The sequence below is a fragment of the Delphinus delphis genome, chromosome 15 (genome assembly GCF_949987515.2).
Source record: "Delphinus delphis chromosome 15, mDelDel1.2, whole genome shotgun sequence".
Taxonomy (NCBI): Eukaryota; Metazoa; Chordata; class Mammalia; order Artiodactyla; family Delphinidae; genus Delphinus; species Delphinus delphis.
Genome location: NC_082697.1, coordinates 64,814,306 through 64,838,637, shown reverse-complemented (window position 1 = coordinate 64,838,637; position 24,332 = coordinate 64,814,306). Strand labels below are relative to the sequence as shown.

Sequence of the window (24,332 nt, the reverse complement as noted above, 5' to 3'; positions counted from 1 at the left end):
AAATGCTCTGGAAAAATGGTGCTGATGGACTTGCTTGATGCAGGGTTGCCACAAACCTTCAATGTATGAAAAACAAAATATCTGTAAAGCACAATAAAGCAAAGCACAATAAAAGGTATGCCTGTCATAACAAAATCCATAGACTGGGTGACTTAAAGAATAGAAATTTATTTTCTTACAGTCCTGGAGACTGGAAGTTTGATATCCGGCCACCTTGTCACTCTGTCCTCAAATGACCTCCTCTTTGTGTGTGCTTAGGGAGAGAGAGCACGCTTTGTTGCTTTTTCTTCTAAGGGGACTAACCCATCATGAGGGCCCCACTTTCCTGACCTTACTTAGCCGTGTTACCTCCCCAAGGCCTGTTTCCAGATACCATCACACTGAGGGTTTGAGTTCCAACATATAAATTTGCAGGGGGTGGGGGGAACAATGTACAATTCAGTCCACAGCAGGTATACAAAAATTGGAAGTTATGACAAAGTGTAAAATCAGAAAAAAAAAATTAAACATTTGGGGGACATAACTGAGCCAGGGGGAAAATACCTTTTAGGATTACCCGGTTTCTACTAGAAAGCAAAACAATTTACAAGCTTCTCCTCAAAACTGCTGAAATGGAAATTTTGTGATGTTTGTAAGGACCATGGCAGGATATGTGAAAAAATTTATTGCCCCCATTATTACTATTTTAAAACCTATAAAATACCAGTGGTAATCTATTCAATGAACTTTTTTAGTTGTTTTATTGGGAGAATGTAAACTTATTTCCGGGGGGGGATTCATTAGAAACTTAGAACTTCAACCATCCACTTTAGAAGTTTAAGTGAACATCATCTTTGGAGCAAAAAATAATAAAAGCTAACCTTTATTGAGCCTTCACTGTGAACTGGGCATTGTGTTCAACATCTTACTCATATGATCTCCGTTGACCCTCACAAGAACCCATTTTTCACATAGGCATTTATCATTTGCGTGGTTCAGAGAGATTAAAACACTTGCCCAAGTTCATTGGCTAGAACAAGGCAGACCCAGAATTTGAACCCAGGCAGTCAAGCTTCAGAACCCAAGGTTTTAGCCACCATGCCCAGATTCGTCTCTTGTTAAGTGGTGGCTTTTATGGAGATATTCATTCATAAAGTGGCTTATGTGTTGGAAGGTAGTTTCTCCCCATGGAACTGGGCCCTTGATTTTCTCTTCAGTGACTCCAATCCTGTGATTTCTTGGCTGACTAGGTACTCATCTGGCAGGAAGTGAAGGATTGATAGTTAAGCTCCTTACCTCCGTCAAGGAGAGAAGAAAAGATTGTGGGTCTCACATCTTCAGTCTCAGAATATAAGTTCTTTGCCCGCACCAAGAACAAGCAGACATCCTTATTCTTTGAGTGCTTTCTGTCTGTCCTTAGTAATTTAATCATTATTTGGTGGAAGGTTTGTTTTCTATTTGAAAAATCGATGAATGTAATTCACTGCCTTAACAGAATAAAGGAAAAAAATTATATGATTAACCCAACTGATGCAGAAAAAGCATTGGTGAAATTCAGTTCTCATTCTCAGCAAATAAGAAATCGATGGGAGCCTTCTTTTTTTTGTTGTTGTTTTTTGTTTTGTTTTTTGTTTTTTTGGCCGCACTGTGTGGCTTGTGGGATCTTAGTTCCCCAACCAGGGATTGAACCCAGGCCACCACAATGTGAAAGAGCTAAGTCCTAACCACTGGACCGCCAGGGAATTCCCAGGAGCTTTCTTAATCTGGGAAAAAATATCTATAAACATTGTATAGTACACATCATACTTAATGGTGAAATATTGAAGCTTTTCTTCTAAGATTGAGAATGAGGAAAAGACTTCTAATTATCACAGATTCTATTCAGCATTGTCCTGGAAGTCCTAGCCAATGTACAATGATGGGAAAAAAAGGGTCAATGACCAGAAAGGAAGACATAAGTTGTCTCTTTTTTTTTGCAGATGACTTGATTTATTTGTAGAAAACAAAAAAGACAAACTATTAGAATTGAGGCAACTTTGGCAAGGTTGCTAGATATAAGATCTCTATATATAACCAACTGTATTTCTATATACCAGCAACAAACATTTAAAAAATAAGTTATACTGTAGTATCATTGCACCTAGGAATACATCTAAAGAACTATGTGAAATAATTCTGCACAGAAAACTATAAAATATTGTTGAGAGAAATTAAAGAACCTAAATATACCATGTTCACGGATCAGAGACTCAATATTGTAAAGATGTCACTTGTTCTCAAACTGACCTATATATTCCATGTAATCCCAGTCCAAATCTCAGCACATTTTGCACATGCATGCATGTGTGTATGTGTGAAAATGAATATGCTGATTCTAAAATTTATATAGAAATGCAGAGGACCAAGGGTGCCTGAGGAAGAAGAAAGCCTAAAGACTTAGAGCACCATATATCAAGTATTATTGTATCTGCAATAATGAGACAGTTCTGGTATTGGTGCAAAGATAGACAAATAGACCCATAGAACAGAAGAGGGAATTCAGAAACACGTCCATAAATATATAGTCAATTACAAAAGCACTATTGCAATTAACTAGGGAAAGGATAGCCTTTTCAATAAATGGCGCTGAGTCCATTAGATATTTCAATAAATGGCGCTGAGTCCATTAGATAGTCCATTAGATATAGTCCATTAGATATTCCTATGAGAAAATATTGAGCCCTCTCTCACACCATCTCAAATTATTGATTTAAGAGTGATTGTAGATTTACATGTGAAAGTTTAAACTTAATAATTTCAAGCAGAGCCTTGAAATTATTCTTCCTCCCTCCCCCACTAAGAGCCTCCAATTTCAGTTCAGCCCTCTGTGGCTGATTGAACCTACAGTGGGTACTGTATCAATACTCCTGGTCAGTGATGTCTGGATTCCTTTTTTCCAGGGAAATTTGGCACTGGAATTCAGTCCTACTTCTCCTTCTTACGGTTTCTGGTATTGCTGAATTTGGTGATATTTCTGATCATCTTTATGCTGGTTTTGCTCCCAGTCTTGCTCACCAGATACAAGATCACCAACAGCAGCTTTGTGCTCATTCCATCCAAAGGCGCGGGTGAGTGTAAGGCCTGATTTGCCATGAGGAGTGTTCTTTTCATTGTGTACCTAGCTACAATGCTTCTTTCTCTAGCAATCTTTATAATCTAAGTCTTGGGTGACTGTATTAGTCAGGATAGGCTAGGTTATGCTGCAGAAACAAATGACCCCGTAACTCAGCACCCAGTAACCACAAACGTTTCTTTCTTGCTCACACTGTATGTCCATCAGTGTTTGGTGGTGGCTTTGTTCCATGTTGTCTTCACTCTGGAGCCCAAGCTGAGGGAGCAGCCTCTCTCTGCACCATTGATAGTCACGATGTCCAAAGGAAAAAGAGCCATGGCAAACACATGCTGGCTTCTAATGCTTCTGCCTGGAGATGACGCACCTCCTTTCCGCCACACCTTACTAGCCAGTGCCAGTCACTCGCCACTCCTGGGTCCAGCAAGGCGTTTGGGAGGAGCAGTGGGGGGTGGGGAAGTGGACTATTCAGTAAACATAATACAGTCGACTCCAGTGACTTCATTTCAAGCTTTTATTTCAAGGCTTTTATCTCCGATAATGGTGTTGCTCAGGCTGCTGTTTATTAAACATCAGTCATCTGCCAGACCCTATGGCAGGTAATGGACCTGTGTTTTCTTACTGAATTCTCAGTGTGAGTCAGGTCTGGGCATCCTGTTTTTTCAGATGGGGATAATTTCTGTCATTCCAGAGATGTTTATTTACCACCCTCTAGTACCAGGCTCTGTGCTGGGAGCTGGAAGTGGAAACCTCCTGCTTCTATCACATGACTCCTCTCCCCAGAAGAATGCCCCGTCTGCAGTCACTTCTGTGGCTCTAAACATTCCTCCTCATCATATTTGTTTTTGTTTTAATTCTATTACACTTAAAAATCAAATAAGAATAACGTGGAAACGCTGACTTTTTGAGTGCCTACTGCCTGCCCGATGCTGCATTCTCATTTCTAATATGTCCATGTCACAGATAAATATCTCCTGCTGCTGTGTGAAAACCCCTGGGTTCGGTTTCAAGGCCCAGCTCTGTTAGTTGATTAGATTTTGTGAGCCTCATTTTCCTTATCCGTAGAATGAAGGTGATGATTTAACTAGTGAGACAATTGTTTCATTATTCAAATAATGTTGTACTACACTATTTAATACTTAGCTCATTAAAAGATAATAAATACTTATTATTTAAAGTACAAATAATTGAAAACAATAATATAAATTCTATATTATTTAATACAGAAAACTTAAGTATAAGTAATGATTAAGCAATACTCATAATTTTTAAATGAATATTAACTAAGATAATACAGTGCTTTGCCCATGGAAAGTGCTCAATAAATGCAGCTCTCTTTTTTTTTTTTTTTTTTTTTTTAGTATTATTTCTTTCTAGAAGAACTGAATGCTATTCTGTCTCACTAGACACCACTGCCTGTTCAGTTCTCCCTTTAGCCGTGAGCAGGGCCTTGGGTGGAGGGAGGCCACGCTCTTGGAGGAAATGAAGCTGGACTCTGAGCGTGGACACCACGCATCTCTTCTTTTTCCTCATTATTTCCTCTGACTGCATCGTCCTCCTGCACATGCTTTTTTTTTCGACTTACCTAGTAAACTTTGTCCCTTAAGATAAGGGTCAGAAGTCCCTTTCTTCCTCTTCTCACTTCCCTTCTCCGTTCCTTCAGCAAGTGTTTATTGAGCACCTGCTGTGTGCTGGGCCCTGAGCCAGGCCCTGGGGCTACAGCAGGGACCGCCACAGGGTCCTGCACTATAGCAGAGGATGGACGTTAGGAAGGGACCACACGAAGAGGTATATAAGCTATGAATTTGCCTCTGGGGGAGGGGAAAGGATAAGGTGCTGAGAGGTCAGACACCAGGACACTGGAGGCTGAGGGGTGCCCCAAGCCCTCTGTGAAGGCAGGGATATGTCAGGTGAGCCCAGGAGGACAAGGAGAAGGCAGCTGTTGGAGAGCTCGGGGAAGCTTCTTCATGCAGAGGAACAGCATCTGCAAAGGTTCAGAGCTGGGAATAACTCAGCATATTAGAAAAATGAAAAGCCAGGTGTGGCTGGTGGACACGTTCCTGGAAAGGGCCAGATAGTCAATATTTTAGGCTTGGCAGGCCATATGGTCTCTGTTGCAACTATTCAGTACTGCCGTTGTGGCACAAAAGTGACCACGGAGAAACATCCCAAATGGGCATAGCTGTGTTCCGATAACACGGTATTAACAAAAAAAGGCAGCTGGCCAGATGTGGCACAAGGACCATAGTTTGCCGACCTCTAGGCTTGAGGACAGTGAGTGAGGAGCAGAGTGGCAGCTGTCTCTTTCCATCTTCCTGACTCTGCTCCAAATAGTGACTGTCTCCCTCCTCTTTACTTCTAATACTGTGTTCATACAACCATTTGAGCACCTTATATACACCTAACTTCTACTTATCCTTTCTACCACTTGATGGTGAGCTTTTCAAAGGCAGGAACTATTTCTTACTCATCATTTTATCTCCAGCATGTACCTGGTGCATAGTAATTAAGAAGTGTTTGTTGAATGAATAAGTGAACACACATGTTAGGATTATAAAATGGCAGAGCTGGAATTGGCCTTGGAGGAACTGGTTCAACTCTCTTATTTTAACAAAGGGGAAACTAAGGTCCAGAGAAGGGGTAGTACATTGGATTATTTTCCCCAGTTTGTCACTCCCTGTAATTGTAACTTTGCAAAGCTTCCCACTGTGAGCAGAGAATACTTTCTGCCCCCATTGATATTGCTCTGGGCCATGTGACTTCTTTTGTCTAGTGGAGTATTAGTTTGAAATGGCTTTATGTGGTTGGCCTGCCTTATGAGAAGAGCCATGAGGAGAGCATCCCCCCCAGGGAGCCACTGCCTCTTCAGTCTGGTCCCAGAGTGAAATCATGTAGAGCAGACCTCAGCCCAACTGGGAGCCTGGTGTCCATCCTGGCTTAGCCTGAATCAGCTGAGTGAACTCAAACTGTAGATCCATGAAGGAGAAAATAAATGTTTGGAGGTTAAATAATTTGAGACTTTAAGGTTGTTACACAGCAATAGCTGACTGATACAGAGGAAGTGAATTAGTTGTTCTAGCATAATGTAGTGTCACTAAAATTGCTGTTCAAAAATTTTCTTGGTCAATTATATGTAGGTAAACATATGGTTTTTTTTTAAGTGAAACTGCTTGTTAATTTACACACATGTAGAGATCTTTTAAAACTGGATTGCTTAAAATGGAATAATAATTATATCGACCACATCTTCCAAAACATGTGCAAACATGAACCCCAAAACGTAAAATACTAATACAATCAGAAAGCCTGTGCTGTTATTAGACCCATGTACGAAACGTATAGAAAAAACATATATCCCAGGTATTTAGAGAATAGTGAAAGGGGAAAATGGTACTGTACTTGGTGCACTGGCGTTTAGATTGCAAATAGAAAATCACAGATTCACAAACATATCCATATATAATTGTATATGACATCTAAATGTATATACATATACAAGCATATATACACAAATTATGATAGACAAGTTATAGAGACTGAAGCTATTTCTACTGACGTGCTTGTTTTTGTTTTTTACAGATATTCAATGCACAGTGTATCCAATAAGTAGTTCTGGACTCATTTACTTTTACAGTTATATCATAGACTTGCTTTCTGGCACTGTAAGTATTTAACATAATTCTGGATTTGGACCCTCAATACTGAAATAGGTTAATTTAAAGACCAGGTTCCTGAATGTCTGCAGTGAGAATCAAACACGAGTGTTGACACAGGTACCAGTGAAAGAAAACAGGATTTGCAGTGACCTTATCGGCAAGGATAATGTTCATCTACCCCTGCTAAGATATACAGGAAATGTATTTTGTCACTTTCAGCCCTTGGCCTTTTCCTGATTCCTGCCACCTTTGTATTGACCTGCAACAAGATCTGAGTTCCCCTGGAGAAAGAAGTTTCCGTGAAAATAAACCCAGATAGAATTTATTTAACTTCTCTGACATTGAAAGACCTTAACATATTGTAATCTTAGACCACCTGGATGAAAGCTGTGACTCCTCTTCCCAGCAATTACACACACAGGTGTGCGTGGTACACACGTGCATACATGCCCTTACATGTGCACATGCACACACCGTACTTGTGCACACACATACGCAGTCCCTGAAATCCCTTAAAAGTCTATTAATCCCAGGTTAACCCTGCTGCTCTAAAGTAGAATTAATCTCATCCTTCCTATAGTAGTTCCAAACGTTTTAAATTCTTCTTTATTCTAAAAAATGTTTTTGTGTGTGTGCTTTCATTTTTTTAATCCCACTTTTTTTCAGCAAATAAGATTGCAGCTATGAAAAGTGGTGTCTCTGCCTTCTAGACTAGGGTTTTTCAACCTTGGACCCGACACTCCTTTGCTGTGGGCCTGCCCTGTGCACTGGAGGGTGTTTACAGCATCCCTGGCCTCCATCCACTAGATGCCAGTAGCAGCCCCACTGCTGTGACAAGCAAACATGTCTCCAGACATGCCAGATGTTTCCTGGGGAACAAAATTATCCCAGGTTGAGAACCCCTCCTTTAGATGTTTTAAAAAATACAAGTATATAAAAATACCTTTCTGAAAGTTACTGGTATTAAAATGCCATGCTATTGAACATTTCTGAATCGATAGATAGAAAGCATCGAATTTGTCCACTGCATTTGGTTTTGAAAAAGTGGATTTTACATCTCTGATCTCATGTTTTCCTCAGAACAACTGAGAGGAATCGTCAGGTGGGTGTTAAAATGTCCACTATACAAATGAAAAAACTGAAGCTTGCAAACTATGCAAGGAGAAAAGAAAGCCAGTGACTCACCCAAGGTCACATGCTAGTGAGATCAAATCCCAGAACTGCTGTTAGCCCCATTTCTTTAGGTCACATCCCATGAGAGAAGTTCCTTGTTGTAGGTCACCACACACCATGATCTTCTTCGTTATAGGAAAGATTTCACAGGAGACTTAGATGCACTTGATCATAAATGTTCAATAAACTATGCATGATAAAAAACAGCCCTGCCCCAAAGAATGAATTTTCTCCAGTGATAAAAATGTTCTGGATCTGTGCTATGAAGTTCGACAGCCACTAGCTCTTAAGCACTTGAAATGTGGCTAATGTGACCAAGAAACTGAATTTTAATTTAATTTAATTGTTGTTAATTTCAATTTATTTGTTTTCATTATGTGTTTTTAAAACCATTCTACATGCATTACAGAATGGCCATCATGTACATTCCCTGTAATATCACTGTTCTCACCCATGCAAGCAAGTAGCAGCCTTACACATATTTTTCATGTGTTTTTAAACACTTCTGTTCATGTTTATAGATGAACAAAACAGCCACTCGCTGAACAGGGTTTTCTATGTAGTAAGCAAATACCACTTCAGCATATGTCTTACAAGTGTTTTTAAACATTTCTATATGTATTACAAAATGACTGTCACATCCATTCATGGAAATAGCAGGGTTCTGTTCTCCATGTGGGTTGCAAGTCTGTAGCAGTCTTACAACTTCTCTCTCACACTGAATTTTAAAAACTTTTCTACACACATTACAGAATCGACATCCCATGCCTTGACTAAAATAAAAGTATTCTGAACATATTGAGCAAGTAGCACTTTTACAACCATCTTTTCTCCTGTTTTTAAAATCTTCACTAATGCATTACAGTATGCGTATCACATTTATGCACTGAAAAACAGTCCTCAGCATAGCAAGTAAGTAGCATTCTTACATCTTTTACATGTGTGTTTTTTTATTAAGTTGAGATGTGATTGACATATAACACTGTATACATTTGAGGATGTACATGTTGGTTTGATACCTTTATGTATTGTAATATGATTACTATAGTAGTTTTAGCTAATAACCTTTATCATGTCACATATAAATTTTAATGATAGGCCCAAGAGGGAGCTGGCCAGAGAGATTAAGCAGTGGCTTGTCTTTGCTGAAAACAATTGAGGCAAGCTCATGATCGTATCAGAGAAATTATTTTCCAGGCCCAGTGGACCTTTGTCCTGTAATGTAACTTTATTTTGTAGGAGAGATTGATGACAGTCCTGACACCAACCTGGGGCAATAAAAACATGTTTTGTACAGTTGGGCAAGTTTTATGGCCTGTGTGCCCCAGCTTCAGGAGGGTTAAAGAAAAGATGGAGTCTTCTGTTTCTACATGTTTGTTTTTCTATTAAAAATTTACTTAAGTACTCAGTATAAGAATACAGGGTTATCATAAAAATATAAGACTTATAGAGTAAAAAATAAAATTACCTCTTCCCAGAGACCACCAATCCTTTAACACCATGGTTCATATCTTTCTCAACCTTTCTTGTGCACTTATATGGACTTCTTTTTTTTTTTTTTTTTGCGGTACGTGGGCCTCTCACTGTTGTGGCCTCTCCCGTTGCAGAGCACAGGCTCCAGACACACAGGCTCAGCGGCCATGGCTCACGGGCCCAGCCGCTCCGCGGCATGTGGGACAGAGGGCACTGCTGCGCCACCAGGGAAGCCCCCCCTGTGTATTTTTAATGCTCAGTCTTTATCTGTGCTTTATTCCCCAAACTCTAGTTGAGCACCTCATATATCTATGGATTTTTTTTTCATTTTTTAAAATTAGGCTAAATTATTTTTAAAATTAATTTATTTTTTTAAATTGAAGTATAGTTGATTTACAGTGCTGTGTTAATTACTGCTGTAGGGCAAAGTGATTCAGATATATATACACATATATATACACACACACACGTATATGCCCTTTTTTTTAATATTCTTTTCCATTATGGTTTTTCATAGGATATTGAATATAGTTCTCTGTGCTATACAGTAGGACCTTGTTGTTTATCTATTCTATACGTAATAGTTTGCATCTGCTAACCCAGCCTTCCACTCCGTCCCTCTCCCAACCCCCTCCTCCTTGGCAACCACCAGTCTGTTCTCTATGTCCACGACTCTATTTCTGTTTCATAAATAGGTTCATTTGTGTCATATTTTAGATGTCACATATGTGATATCATGTGGTATTTATCTTTGTCTGACTTCACTTAGCATGATAATCTCTAGTTGTATCCATGTTGCTGCAAATCTGGAATTTTTCCAGCCTCTGGGGAATTCAGGGATGAACAGTGACACTGGAATGTGAGTTCCTTGAGGCAGAGACTGGTTTCCTGGTTCCCTGCAGTCAACTCACTAATCTGACCTCATGCCCTTGGCTTTGTTTCAGGGTTTCCTGGAGGACACCTGCCTCTTTTATGGACATTACACCATTGACGGGGTGAAATTTCAGAACTTCATCTATGATCTGCCTCTGGCTTATGTGTTAAGCACAGTTGCCTACCTGGCCCTGAGCCTTCTTTGGATAGTGAAAAGGTAAAGTTTATCTTGTCATTGTGTTCTCTTTGAATTATTCCTGATGGCTGGAGTCTCGTGGAGGTCCATGGACTCCAAGAGCCATTGCCCAAAGGCTGAGCAGAGTGCAGGGCTGAGCTCTGTGGAGAAAGGTTTGTGAGTGTGTTGGAGGCTGTGGACACCTGGAGGATGGGGCCAGCATCTGGGAGCTGGAGTAGCAGCCCAGAGTCTTCAGTCAATCATCAGTGAACACATTTGCCAGTACCATTCTGCCGACCTTATCTTTGTTTTTTCTTTTTAAATCTATCAAGCCTAAGCCCTTTATTTTTTAAAATTTATTATTTATTTATTTATATTTGGCTGCGTTGGGTCTTAGTTGCTGTGCACAGGCTTTCTCTAGTTGCGGCGAGTGGGGGCTACTCTTCGTTGCAGTGCGTGGGCTTCCCATTGTGGTGGCTTCTCCTGTTGCGGAGCACAGGCTCTAGGTGCGTGGGCTTCAGTAGTTGTGGCACGTGGGCTCAGTAGTTGTGGCTCGTGGACTCTAGAGCACAGGCTCAGTAGTTGTGGCACACGGGCCCAGCTGCTCCGCGGCATGTGGGATCTTCCCGGACCAGGGCTCAAACCCGTGTCCCCTGCATTGGCAAGCGGACTCTCAACCACTGCACCACCAGGGAAGTCCCACCAACCTTATCTTTGATCTGGTATATATGCTAACCAGGTCTCTACTGGGTTGCGAGTGGCAGAAACCCAGCTCTGACTAACTGGGCTAAAGGGGAATTGAGTGGCTGAGAGAACCAAGGAAGGGAGGAAACTCCAAATTACAGGAAGGACAAGGATATAGGAATGGATTCAAAACAACCCAAAGCAAGGGCTCCTGCATCTCTGATTCTTCTGGTGGCAGCTTCCTTATGTGTACTCCCAGGGTCACAGGCTCAGAAATCCTTTGAAGAGACTTGCTGGCTCTGCTTCATTCAGGTACCCAATTCTGACCCTTCAGTTGTGGCCAGTGGGTTAGGGTCATATGAGAACGTGGCATTTCACGTGGTAGACAGACATTTTAGTGGGAGGTGCCAATTCCCAAGAAAAGTGAGGATTATTAATTGCTTTAAATTACTTTAACAAACAACTATCCCCTAAAGTACAGTGGCCCAACACGATAGAAGTTGTACATCTTTCTCCCATGGAGTTCTTAGTGGGCCGCAGGTTAGTGCGGAAGACTCCTTCTCAGTCCTGCTGGGACTCAGGTTGACTACAGCTCAGCCATCAGCATGTGGCTTTTTAAGCTGTTCCTCTTGAGGGCTGGAAGGGAAAACGACCTTGGAGGAGGATCACGTGTAAGTGTTTCTGGGCTCAGCCTGAGAGTGATGGACGTCACTCACATTCCATCAGCTATAGCTTAGTCATGTGACCACGGCTCACTGAAAGGGCGGCTGGGAAATGTTGTCCTTGGCTGGCAGCCGCTTCCCAGCACTAGCGCTACACTATGAAAGGAGAACCACCCATTCCTGATGGACGGCTCACTGTCTCTGCCCCAAGGGGAATGCTTGGATGGGCCCCTCTCTTACCCACTTCATTGTGCCTGTGAGAGCCGGGCAGTGCTATAAGCCATGGGGCTGTGAAGCTCCTTATCACAGGTGTAGAAGAGACCAGGGTTTTGGCGTCTGAGTCTGTTCTCCACGGAGACCAGGGTTCACCACCACAGAGAAAACCCCAGAGCCCAGCTGGGCACTCGTATCCTGAGTCAGGATCTGTGAGACGAAAATGAACTGGTGTGTGTCCATCCCCCACAGAAACGGGCAGCATACTGGCAAGGAGGAGCAGTGGCTCATTTTGAGGGCCGAGAGATGCTCGGTAAAGAACTGTTGGTTGATTGGGGTTCTGGCTTTGCTGTTGTGTGCTCACGGCAAGGGCAGATCCAAGTTTTATGGACCGGCAGTGTAGACCGTATGGAGGGGCCGTCTGTAAGACAAAGAACATGAAAGTATCTTTTGTAAATGATAAAAAATCAAAACAAGACCATAGGAACACATTGCTAGAGGCGCTCCGGGGGCCTTGGAAGGGGCCCTTGGAAGGGGCCCTGAAGAAGAAGCTTTATCAGCTGAACAGTGAAGCCGCCTCCGGGTCCTGCTCAAGCTTCTGCACCTCCGGGCCTTGACTGCTTCATGGGGAAGCCTGCAGGGAGGGTGGCTGTGAAGTAATGGGGAGCGGCCTACCCGGAGAGGAGGAAGTGCTACAGGGTGGCAATGGGGTGGACTTAGGGGTCAAGAGACCAAGGTTCAAATGTGGCTTGACCTCGGTGAACCTCATTTTCTTTGTCTGTGAAATGCACACACCTAGAAGGGTTGTTGGGAGGATTAACTGAAACAAGGCAGGTGAAGAACTTAGTACTGGGCCGGGCACTTAGACGTTTATTAAATTAAAATCATCATCGTCATCATCATCATTGTACTAGCCCCAGTTCTGCCACTAGCTCTTTGGATCTAGGGAAATACTTTTTCCCTTCTCTAGACCTTAGCTTTCTCACCTGTAAATGGAGGTTTGGTCTAAATCAGACCATTCAATTGGGGTGAGACCTCAGAATCACCATGGAGCTTTATAAATAGCATATTTCTGGACCCCCCCCCCCATGAGACCTACTGAATTAAAAATCTCAGGATATGAAATCACCCGGGAGTCTGCATTTTGGAAAAGCACCCCAGCTGGTTCTGACATAAATTCTTTGCTGTGAACCTTTGGCAGAACAACTGATTGCTATAACTCCTTTCATTTCTATTGTCTTCACAACTCAGTAGCAAATCCTAAAAATACCCTGGCTTGTCTACAGAGTGTGTGGCATTTGACGTTTTTATGTCAAGTGCCAGAGTGTATTTTTTTCCAGGAAAGCATTTGAATGAGTAATGATTATGAACTTGTGCAACAGAGTGGCATCTGACCAAAACAGGCGCTCGCTAAAGATTTGGTTGTTTTACTATTTAAGTCATTTATTCATGCATGTATCCATGTATCCAGTATCCATGGACAGTGGCCATATTTATATCCAGGCATTCCGGATATAAAGGTGGGAAGACAGCCAGGGTACCTGCCCTCAAGGAGTTTAAAATTGAGTCAGGGTAAGGGGCTACAAGCAGTAAACACATAAATGAGATGATTGGAGATTAGGTTATTGCTGTGAAGGAAATTAAAGAGACTGACTGGAAGCAGGAGTCACAACTTTAGATGGGATGGTGGGGAATCTGTGGAGGGGATATGTGAGTGAAACCTGAGGGATAAGAAGGAAGCAGCCATGGGAAGAGGAGAGGGCAGAGGGAACTGCAAGTGCAAAGACCCTGAGGCTGGAGGAGAGGTTCCTGTGTTTATGGATAGGAAAAAAGCCTTTGTCATTGCAGCAGAGTGGCCCTATGGGAGGAAAGATGGCGCCGTGCAGGACCCCTAGGGTGTATTAAAAGAGTTTGGATTTTATTCCAGCTGTGAAAGAAGCCACTGAATGGATGAAAGGAAGTGATTTTCAACAGTGAGATGCCTGGTTAGCTGCCACATATTTAGAACGATCCAAAACTTGACCAAGCATGTCAAAATGGGTGGCAGATGCAGCTATGTGTAACTTTTTAATTTTAGACAAAGCATATCCATGGGCCTGTATTTTGTTGTTCTTATAAGAACGATAAACGTGTTTTGGGGTCAGGTCGGTGGAAGGGTTCAAAAGCAATCTGATCCGGAGCGAGGAGCACTTCCAGAGTTACTGCAACAAGATCTTTGCGGGCTGGGACTTCTGCATCACCAGCCGCAGCGTGGCGGACCTGAAGCACAGCAGCCTGCGCTACGAGCTCCGCGTGAGTGCCACTCAGTTTTCTCTTGGCGGGAGGTGGGGTTACAGCTTGCAAAGGAGCTGGTGGGGGCCAGGCTGTCCCCAGTGCTTAGCTGTGTAGCCCTATGTAGTTTTCAAGAGCTTTTTGCAGAGAACCACTTCCTGGGGTTGATCACCTGAGCCCCAAGCATGAAGCTGGTGAACTGGGGCTGGGAAAAGATGTAGTATCTTCCCTTCTCCCCCATCACCTTGTACTATTTTTTGTTTTTGTTTTAATTTAGAAAATTAAAACAAAATTTAGAAATTTTAAATTTCTAAAATTTCTAAATTTTAATTTCTAAAATTTCTTTAATTTCTAAAATTAGAAATTTTAATTTCTAAATTTCTAAAATTTCTAAATTTTAATTTAGAAAACTTATTTTAATCCTAGTTGAAGAAAACTGTTATTCTTTTTTTTTTAAATTTTACTGGAGTATAGTTGATTTACCATATTGTGTTAGTTTCAGGTGTGTGGCAAAGTGATTCAGTTGTACATATACATATATTCATTCTTTTTTAGATTCTTTTCTCATACAGGTTATCACAGAATATTGAGTAGAGTTCCCTGTCCTATACAGTAGATCCTTGTTGGTTTGTACGGTTATTTTTCTGCTTGATGAGAACCTGTCATAAACATCTCTTAAACCAGAAGAAATAGGACTAAGAATGCTATGGTAATAAGGTGGAGTGGAGAGAATATGAAAAAGCGGAATTTCCAGATTAATCAGGAGAAAAGGAGTAACAGATAGCATCTTGATCAAACCCACCGAAAAAAGGAGGAGACAATGATATCAAAAGTTTAATGAAGTGAGATGGAAGGAATCAAATGAAGTGTATTATTTGTTTAAAGAAATAACATATAGGTAATAGTAACATATAGGTAATGTCCTGAATAGGTTAGAGTTCTGTTTTCACAGTTATTGTGGAGTTTAATTTCAATCTTAAATAGAAGGTCTGCCTTCATTTAGGAGACATGGAAACTGGTTGGGCTTGGTCCACGAGGGTATCCCTGGGGGAGATGAATATTTAGGAAACTTTAAAGATCGAGAGGGAGAGTATGACGGTGAGTCCCAGTTTCCACCCCTAAATATCCCTTCATCGCAGTGCTCACAAATGAGCTTTCTTTTGTTCTCAGGCAGATCTGGAGGAAGAAAGAATACGGCAGAAAATAGCAGAAAGGACCTCAGAAGAAACGATACGGATTTACTCTTTGAGACTGTTTTTGAACTGCATCGTGCTGGCCGTTTTAGCGGCATGCTTTTATGCAATCTATAGAGCGACTATATTCTCTCAAGAACACATGAAAAAAGTAAGTGCTCCGTGAAAGTCAATTTAACTTTTAGTCCCGTTGGACGTTATGTATGCTAAGTGTATCGCAAACCTCTCAGGTGGATACTATCATCATTCTGTTTTACATATGGGGATATAAGTTTGGCTGATATGACAGAGAACCTAAAATCAGAGTGACTAGTTTCCACTTGCAATAGAAAAAAGAAAAAAACATCCAGAATAGAGTGTTTGGGGTTCCTCCTCCTCCTGGAGTTTACAATGTTCAAATCCAGGCTGGACTGCCTGGATCTAACCCCCAACTGCACAGCTTACTATCTGGGGCCTCAGTTTACCTAAAATAACAGTGGTTTTAAAAATCCAAGTTGGGGACTTCCCTGGCAGACCAGTGGTTGAGATTCCACGCTTCCACTGTAGAGGGCACGGATTCGGTCCCTGGTTGGGGTATTAAGATCCCGCGTCCTGCAGCACAGCCGAAACAAACAAACAAATAAATAAATAAAAATCCAGGTTGGTCTAGTGGCTCTGCTTCATGAAATCAATCATCAGGGGCCCAAGTTCCTTCCATCTTGTAGCTCTGCCACCCTTAGAATGTGGTCTTCTTCTGTATGGTACCGGGTAGCTCACCACATTCACATTCTAGCCAATGGGAAGGAAGTGAAGGGGATGAGAGCACACCCCTTCCCTTCAAGGGCAGGACCTGGAGGTTGCACTTAACACTTCCTCTTATATCCCTTTGGCCAGAATTTAGTCAGAGAGCCATTTACCTAGGAAGACAGTCAAATTACGTAGGAAATTTAGTTTTATCTCAGATAGCCATATATGTGACTAAATAATCTGTTATTATGAAAGGAGGAAAGAATGGCTGTTCCAAGTCAATTAGTTCAGCCTTGAAAATGCTTTCAGTTGCCCATTGATACAGAATACATGGATTTTTTCTACTTCACCTTAATAAATCCAGTAGAGCTCAGTTTTCTTCTAGTATGGTACTAGATCATGGTTCCTCCGTTTGAACACCCAAGGACGGAGATGGCTTAGTTTTAGGTGCCATGTTGAATGAAACAAATGTTTGGTTTTGTTTGCTAAACATGTTTGGGTTTTTTTTTCTCCCTTACAGTTCTAATGAAATATAATTGACATACAATACTGTATAAATTTAAGGTGTTCAGCATATGACTTGACATACATACAGTTGAGTTCTTTTAAGGTCAGTTCATTTGTGATGCAAATTATTATACTCCTGACCAGTTCTGTTATCTTCATAGGAAATTGACAAGATGGTTTTTGGAGAGAACCTCCTGATACTGTACCTGCCTTCTATTGTGATCACGCTGGCCAATTTTATCACCCCAATAATCTTTGCCAAGATCATCCACTATGAGGATTATTCCCCAGGCTTTGAGATCCGGCTGACAATCCTTAGGTAATGCCTAGACATGCCAAGCACGTCACCACTTGTCCCCTCCCCTGCCCACGGCAGACATTGCTAATCCATTGTGGTACCTTTCCCTGCTGAGCCAAGAATCCTCTTCAGCCTTCAGACAGCCCCCATGAATGAATCAGAGTTTGCATATGCAGGGAAATCTCTTTGACTTGAGCGTCTATATTGTTTTCATGTATTAGCACATCGACAGCTGAGGGCATAGGGTGGGGCCTTTGGAAGAAATGTTGCTCTTAAGATGTTAGAAAGACAAGTGTATACCAGCAGGAGAGTGAGGAAGTGAGAGAGAGAAGGGAAGGCACCTTATGAAGGGTATGTTATTCGGCAAGTTGCAACTGGGGCTCAGTCCTATGGGACATCTCTGGGAGTTTGCGTGGAAAATATCTTAGACTTTTCCTATGCAGGAGTGTTTGTCCTCCAGCAAGTATTTGACCTCCCCTGCCTAAGGTTGGCTGGCTCCCAGGGGCATTAACTCCCTCACGCTTCTACCCCACTAGGCCCATGCGTGGCCTTGGGACGAGAGTTACAGTAGGAACTTGCAGTAGAAACCTGAGACTTTTGCTGGAGTGAGTGCTGAGAAAAATGTGGCCCAGTCACCGACTGTGTGTGCTACCATTGACTCTTTTTTTTTTGGTTGACAGTTTATTAAATACACTACATTTGTACCTTATTCTGTAGTTTTTTAAGTCATTCACACATGGACTTAGTAAAAATGTACTTTATAGAAAACCATCTGCAAAACTAAAATAAAAATGCACATTTTGCTCACATCTTAGATAAACTGCTGAAAATATTAGGAATTATTTTATTGAAGGTGATCATGAAACATGAGGCGGCTTGAGTTTAGTAAATCTGACACCAGACCATGACTTCAGTAGTGTTAATGTTGAAATGTGGATGCAAAAATGTCTATTAACTAAACTGTTTAATCTAACAGTGTTTGAGAAACAGGACAAAATAAAGCATTATTTTTCCTTTACAGACACTTCTCTAAATCCAATTCCTATACACTTTTTTCTCTCCCATTCATAGAATTAGCTCTGCAGATTGATGAGGCAAAAAAAATTCCTTCAATAAAACCGAAACGAACTAGATCCTATTTACAAAACATGCAAAGGGAGAATTTTAAGTAGGTGTTATGGCAAAACTGGTTAAAACTATATACAGTCAAGGGACAGAATATACCTTTACTTCTGCAAATATAAATCTTTCCCCACCTCCTTTCTGGGAGAAATACATTTTCAGGGCATGGACTGTAAAACGGCATACAATGCAAAGACAGAAACAGAGAAGTTTGCAAATTCTTTTTATTTCCAGCTGTTGAAACAGTATTTTTGAGAGTTGGGGTTACCTCTAGCGGTGAAACCAGAGCCAGCTATTGGCAGGCAGAATGCTACAGTAATTGAATACATGACCATTTCTCTTTTAGCACGTTCTTTGTTCCCCTCTTCCAGAAGTTGTAGACGTCTATTTAGTTTGATTATCTTTCATCTTAATGAAGCTGCATCTACAACGGTCATGTCATCTGAGGTTCCTTCAATCGTTGTATCTGTATTTGAAATGCCGTACGTGGAGTCAGTCCTGACCAGCTGTCCGTTTAGGCGAACAGCATTTTCACTCATAGAGCGCTCTCTTTTTAGCCTGCCAACTGCATGGATTTCTTCATTTTGAAGGGTTGGAGGAAGTCTTTCTAAATCCAGAAAATCTAGTGGTCTTTCACTTAGCGTAAGCACACGAGGGGGTGTTTTTAGTGCCAGAGGTTTGAAGGGAGTTGACTGTATAAGGTCAGGATCTGCTGGTCTTGAAAATGGAATGTCTCCATTATTTCTCTCTGGCACCTGCATAATCACACTAACATTTGAAACTCCTTCTTGGAATCCTTGTTCCAGGTCAGCACTTGGTGGTGCCCCCTTTAATTTTTCCGAGACCCTCATTCTCTGACTAATAATACCTTCGGTGTATTCCATTTCATCCTGAGCTCGACTGATTTCCGCCATCTTAGCAGCAGTGGGAGAAGGAAATGCTGCCCCACTCACTAAATGTGTCCCAACTACTGCTTGCTTTTCGGCATTATCTGCTTCTGTGCTTCATATTAAATCCTTTCACTTGCTTCAATGTGCACGTGCTGGATTATGAGCCATGCTTGTCCCCCTGGGCCTGCTGGAGGGTCCCCGGCGAGGACTGCTGCCCGCCGGCTCCCGGGGCCCTCGCGTGGGCGCCGTCAGAGGCCGTGGGCCAAGCTCATGGAGGCGCAAGGGCAAATCACCGGCCTGAGAGGCCCGCAGCGGGCTACCGCTGACTCTTTATAATTTGTTGTAATGTCTCTTCTCATACTAAACAAATATTCAGTTTCCTAAAAAAATAAAATAAAAAATAAAGAAATGGCAGGTGTAAAGCTGGGCCCAGGGAGTTAACACACATGAGTTAAGGAGGACCAGGTGGGGAGTGTGTGACACTGGAATGTTTTCTGTCTGCTTCTCAAATGCCTCAGATGGCATTTGCATCTTTGTTTAAACAAATCTTTTTATTTTGGAAATTTTCAAACAGGACAGTATAATGAACCCCCATGTGTACCCATCACTTAGTTTCAACTATTTACCAACGTTTTGCTAGTCTTGTTTCATGCGGTCCCCCCCACTCTGCTGGATTATTTTCAGCAAATCTCAGGCAACATGTCATTTCACCTGTAAACAGCTCAGTATATCTCTAAGTGACAAGAACTTTTCTTTTTAAACATAATCGTCATCACACCTCACAGAATTAAGTCAGTCCCCTGATGGAGTTGCAGAGGGCTTTCTATGGTTGGTTTATTCAAACCAAGACCCAAAGAAAGGCAGCATGCTGTGTTGGGTTGTTATGTCTCTTAAGTCCCCTTTATTCTTTCAAGAATTCCCCCATTGTATTATGCTATTGATTTGTGGGAGAAGCTGAGGTGTTTGTCCTATAGAATGTTCTCTACTTTGGATTTAGTTCGTTGCTTCGTCATGGTGTCTTTTGTTTTCCTGTATCCCTCCTCAAATGTAGATTCAGACTTTTTATTAGATTCCGTTTCAGTTTTTAGTTATGGAAACCTCTTTGGTGGTGATAGGTACTCACGTCCGCCCGAGGGAGGCACAGCATGTCAGGTGGATGGGTGGGTTTGCTCCCCTACCCACACACTTTTTAATGTTTCTATATCATTTCTTTTTTTTATTACAAACCAAACAATAGATGAAGCATCTTTAAAAAAAAAAAAAATGAGCCCTCTGCCCTCCTCTCTTGAATCCATTTTCCCCCAGCAGCCCTCATCTTCACGGTTCCTATTGTTCATGCCAACGTTCACATGTTTTGTTTTCTTTTAAAAATAGGATTGTATCTACGTGAAACTCTGCAGTGTAGTTTTTTCACTTCTCAGTATATCAGCCATCTCTCAAGGCTGATACTTAGAAGATTCAATTAGTTCTTTCCAGGAATTGTTCTCAGCGTGGCTACGTCATCTTGGATTCAGGAGTTCCCAGCTTTCTGATCTGTTTTTTCCTCTGCCATTTAAAAATTATTGTGGTAAAATACATATAACATGAAATTTACCATCTTCGCCACTTTTAAGTGTATGATTCAGTGGCGTCAAGTACATGCTCAGTGTCGTGCCACCATTGCCACTGTTTGGTTCCAGAATTTGCTCATCATCCCAAACAGAAACTCTGTGCCCATTTGTAGGTTTGCTGTTAAGAAAGGCAGCTTCTCTGCACCCCAGCCCTGTTCCAAGGGGCCCGCCTGCCCTGAGCCCTCCTCTTCCCATCCTCTCTCCTACCGTCTTCCCTGCAGGTGTGTTTTTATGCGGCTGGCCACCATCTGTGTGTTGGTGTTCACTCTGGACTCCAAGATTACATCCTGCGATAACTACCCGTGTGAGCTCTGTGGCTACAACCAGAAACTCTACCCGGTGAGGCTGCGGGGATGGGCCTCCTGCTCGGTGGGTCATTTGGGGGTGGTAGCATTAGGGTCGAGAGAACAGCCCGTGAAGCCAAGGGTTTGAATCCCAGTCGATCCTCATTCTTGCTGTGTAGCAGAGTCTGGCATGCCAGGCGCTTCTAATTCTAAGGGCTGGAAAACCAAAGTCTGTGCTGGAGCTCAGAGGAGCATCCGCTGATGCCTCCCAGAGGCAGCAGGATCGGGGGCTGGAAATGGCATTGGGAGAACCTGGCTTTTTCTGCTCCAAGTCAGGCTCGTTTCTCTCTGGGTTTCAGTGCTGGGAGACCCAAGTTGGGCAGGAAATGTACAAGCTGATGATCTTTGACCTCATCATCATCTTGGCTGTGACCCTTTTTGTGGACTTTCCTAGAAAGTAAGTGTGAGGGGTCCCCCTCTTATCTCCCCCTACCCCCTCACCCTTTCCCTCATCCCCACCACAGGTTCCCATCACAGCTGCTCTTCACTAAGTGCTGGATGGTTCCGCATCCTGGGAACCACTGACAGCCATTGGTGACTTTGAAAAGCTCCAGGCCATCACCTCCCCCTGGTCCATGATGTGCCCCATGGAAAGGCAGCACGAAGCAGAAACGGTGCTGCTTTCCGCGGGGCTGCCGCGGGGTGACGTCTTGCCGGCCCCTCCGGGCTGCAGTGGATGCCACATTTCCTAGTCTGGGTTCAAGACCCAGCACTGCCGCTTCCTAGTCATGTGACTGAGGGCAAGTTATTTAAGCTCTGTGCCTGTTTTCCTACCTGTGAAATGGGAATAGTAGCAGTGCCCACCTCATAGCACTGTTGTGAGGATTAAATGACAAAATGCAGATAAAAGTACTAAGAACACTCCATGCCACAGAACTCAACAAAACATTAACTATCACCATCAGGATTGTCATTACTATGCTGTCATTAAAAAAGAAAATTATTCTCAGCATCTCTTTGAGCCTTAAGTGAAACCCTGTTCACTTAGTCCCTTTTATACCCACATGTACAAATTCTCCTGGTATATGCCAGAAGTCCAGGAAGCCCTTAAAAGTCAACATTAAAAAAGAAACTGTCCTTTTAAAAAATTACACAAATATGAAGTGAACATGTGCCTATTAAAGTTTTTTTAATATTTAAACTTAAATAAATACAGAGATCCAGAGAATAGTGAGAATTGTCTTTTGTTACCTTACCCCTACTTCCCAATCCCACCCCACTCCACGGAGGTGACCCTTGTTCACACTTTGGGGTAGATCCAGCAGTCCTTAAAACTAAAGACACACATTTGTATAGATACATGTGTAAGTAAACACACAGTCTTGCTGGAAGTGTTCTTTTTCACCCCACAGATGGGATCGTGGTACATCCACATGGGTCCGCAGCTTGCTTTTTCTCCCCCATACAAACAAACTACCGTGAACAACTTTCCCTGTCAAGGCACGTGGATTTTCCTCTCTCGCTTTAAGGACTGTATGTTATTCCACTGTACCCATGGCTTCTGATTTGTCGATGCAGCCCCTACTGCTGGGCCTTTAGGTTGTTTCCAGTAGTTTTGCTAATATGTGGTCATGCTACAGTGAACAGCTATGTGTGTTTATCTCAGGCCCCTGGTCCTAGGGTTTTTGTAGAGAGCTTCTAGGATTCCAGGGAGTAGCGTGCAGGCTGGTAGGTCCCCATAAGCCACTTTCTGTGCGGATGCACAGTAGCTCAATACTTTTTGGGTTGAGTGGCAAACTAGAGCACAGAGACTGCCCGTGTCATTTACTGTCAACTGCAACGCAGTGAAGTAGGCTGCGTTATAATGCCCTCACATTCCAGATGAGAAGAATGAGCCTTATCTAACGTTATTTGGCCGATAAGCTGTAGATCTGAGACTTGGACCCTGGTGTTAATGATTCCAGAGTTCACTGCATTCTGCATCTTCTAGACATATGACTAAGCAGTTTCCATAAGAAGTATGTGTGGAAACAGCCCTGATTTTGTGGATGTGGTTCTGTGGCCTTGGCAGACACTGTAGTCCAGGTGATAAATGGTCCTGTTTGTTTCCAGGATCCTGGTGACCTACTGTTCCTCTTGGAAGCTGTTTCAGTGCTGGGGACAGCAGGAGTTTGCTATCCCTGATAATGTTCTAGGGATCGTTTATGGGCAAACCATTTGCTGGATTGGAGCCTTCTTCTCACCCCTTCTTCCTGCAGTTGCAACCTTGAAGTTCATTATCATCTTTTACGTGAAAGAGGTAAGGAGAGGTGGGGTTGAGGGGTCAGTAACTGAGACCATCCTTGACCTTGCAAGACCTTCGGCACACATGCTTGGAGCCCACCCACATCCCATTAGATGTATCAAAATTGCATCCCTTATTTGATACATATTTTTATTCTGGAAAAAAGGCTAATGGATTTTCGCATTTTTGTCATTTTGAGAGTTTTGTTAAGAATGATTTTGCTCCTGTGATTTTAAAAAATGTTTTTTGTATGTAACTACGAGTTGCGTTGCAGTTGATCAATCAGTTGACGGTGGTTCATTTTGGTGATGTTTAACAAAAGGTTTATTAACTAAAGTTTTGTAGTTTTCTGTTTGGATTTTGGAGCTGGTGCATTTATTTTCAGTTCTCAATTATTTGTGTAGCTCCTCAAACGGCTCACAGGCCCTAGGCATTGTACCTGAACTAAGTGCTTAATGGGTGAAGTAGCTCTATAGAGGACTAACTTATCTGGGCTTATTAACCAAACTTTTTCTTTATTGTAGAGGCAATATATGTTCACTATTAAACATTTAAACAATACAGATATGTATTCCATCCCTTCTTCCAGAGGTAGCGTCTGTTAATAACCCCTGACATTATTGATCACCTATTATGCCAAGCCCTGAGGATTCATAAATGGAAGTAATAATCGTAGTAATAACAATAACAACGATACACCCTTTGAAGTAGGCACTGCTAGTAACCATATTTTATAAATTAGGAAGCTGAAGTTTAGAGAGGTTAAGTAACTGGTCCAAGCTCACACAGCTTATAAATGACTCCTGGGATTTGAACCCAGGTTTACCTCACTCCAGAGCCTAAGCTCTTAATCCAGTAGGCAGGGCCTTGAATTGGGTCATGCTTTCTACCTGGGTGTTTTGGCCTTTGAAGAATGTTCTGATGCTTTCATTTGGAAACTTAAATCGGCTGAAGTCACCAAGGGAGAGGTGGATGCGAGAAAGCTCAGAGGAGCTTGTTCTTCTTCCAGAAAATAGGTTAGGCAGTGGTTTCCTAGCGTATAGCCCAGTAAAGACAGCGTAGGGGTAATGGAATGGGTCACAGGTACTGGACTGAGTTCTGACACCCCCGTCTGACTGGCCACCTGCCCCCAGACACCCTAACAGGACAC

At 42.3% G+C, this 24,332-nt stretch overlaps 1 protein-coding gene and 1 pseudogene across 1 annotated transcript in view; one reads left to right on the top strand and one right to left on the bottom strand.

The window, feature by feature from the left end:
* TMC7 (transmembrane channel like 7) overlaps positions 1-24,332 on the top strand; it is a 52,588-nt gene that overhangs the window by 15,991 nt on the left and 12,265 nt on the right. The window contains exons 4-12 of the mRNA XM_060033055.1: positions 2,919-3,086; positions 6,668-6,750; positions 10,335-10,480; positions 14,142-14,289; positions 15,439-15,612; positions 16,856-17,013; positions 20,836-20,953; positions 21,258-21,355; positions 23,011-23,197. Coding sequence (XP_059889038.1) covers positions 2,919-3,086; positions 6,668-6,750; positions 10,335-10,480; positions 14,142-14,289; positions 15,439-15,612; positions 16,856-17,013; positions 20,836-20,953; positions 21,258-21,355; positions 23,011-23,197 — 1,280 coding nt within the window. The remainder of the gene's footprint in view (positions 1-2,918; positions 3,087-6,667; positions 6,751-10,334; positions 10,481-14,141; positions 14,290-15,438; positions 15,613-16,855; positions 17,014-20,835; positions 20,954-21,257; positions 21,356-23,010; positions 23,198-24,332) is intronic.
* On the bottom strand, positions 18,385-19,061 carry LOC132438782 (mitochondrial fission factor pseudogene; annotated as a pseudogene).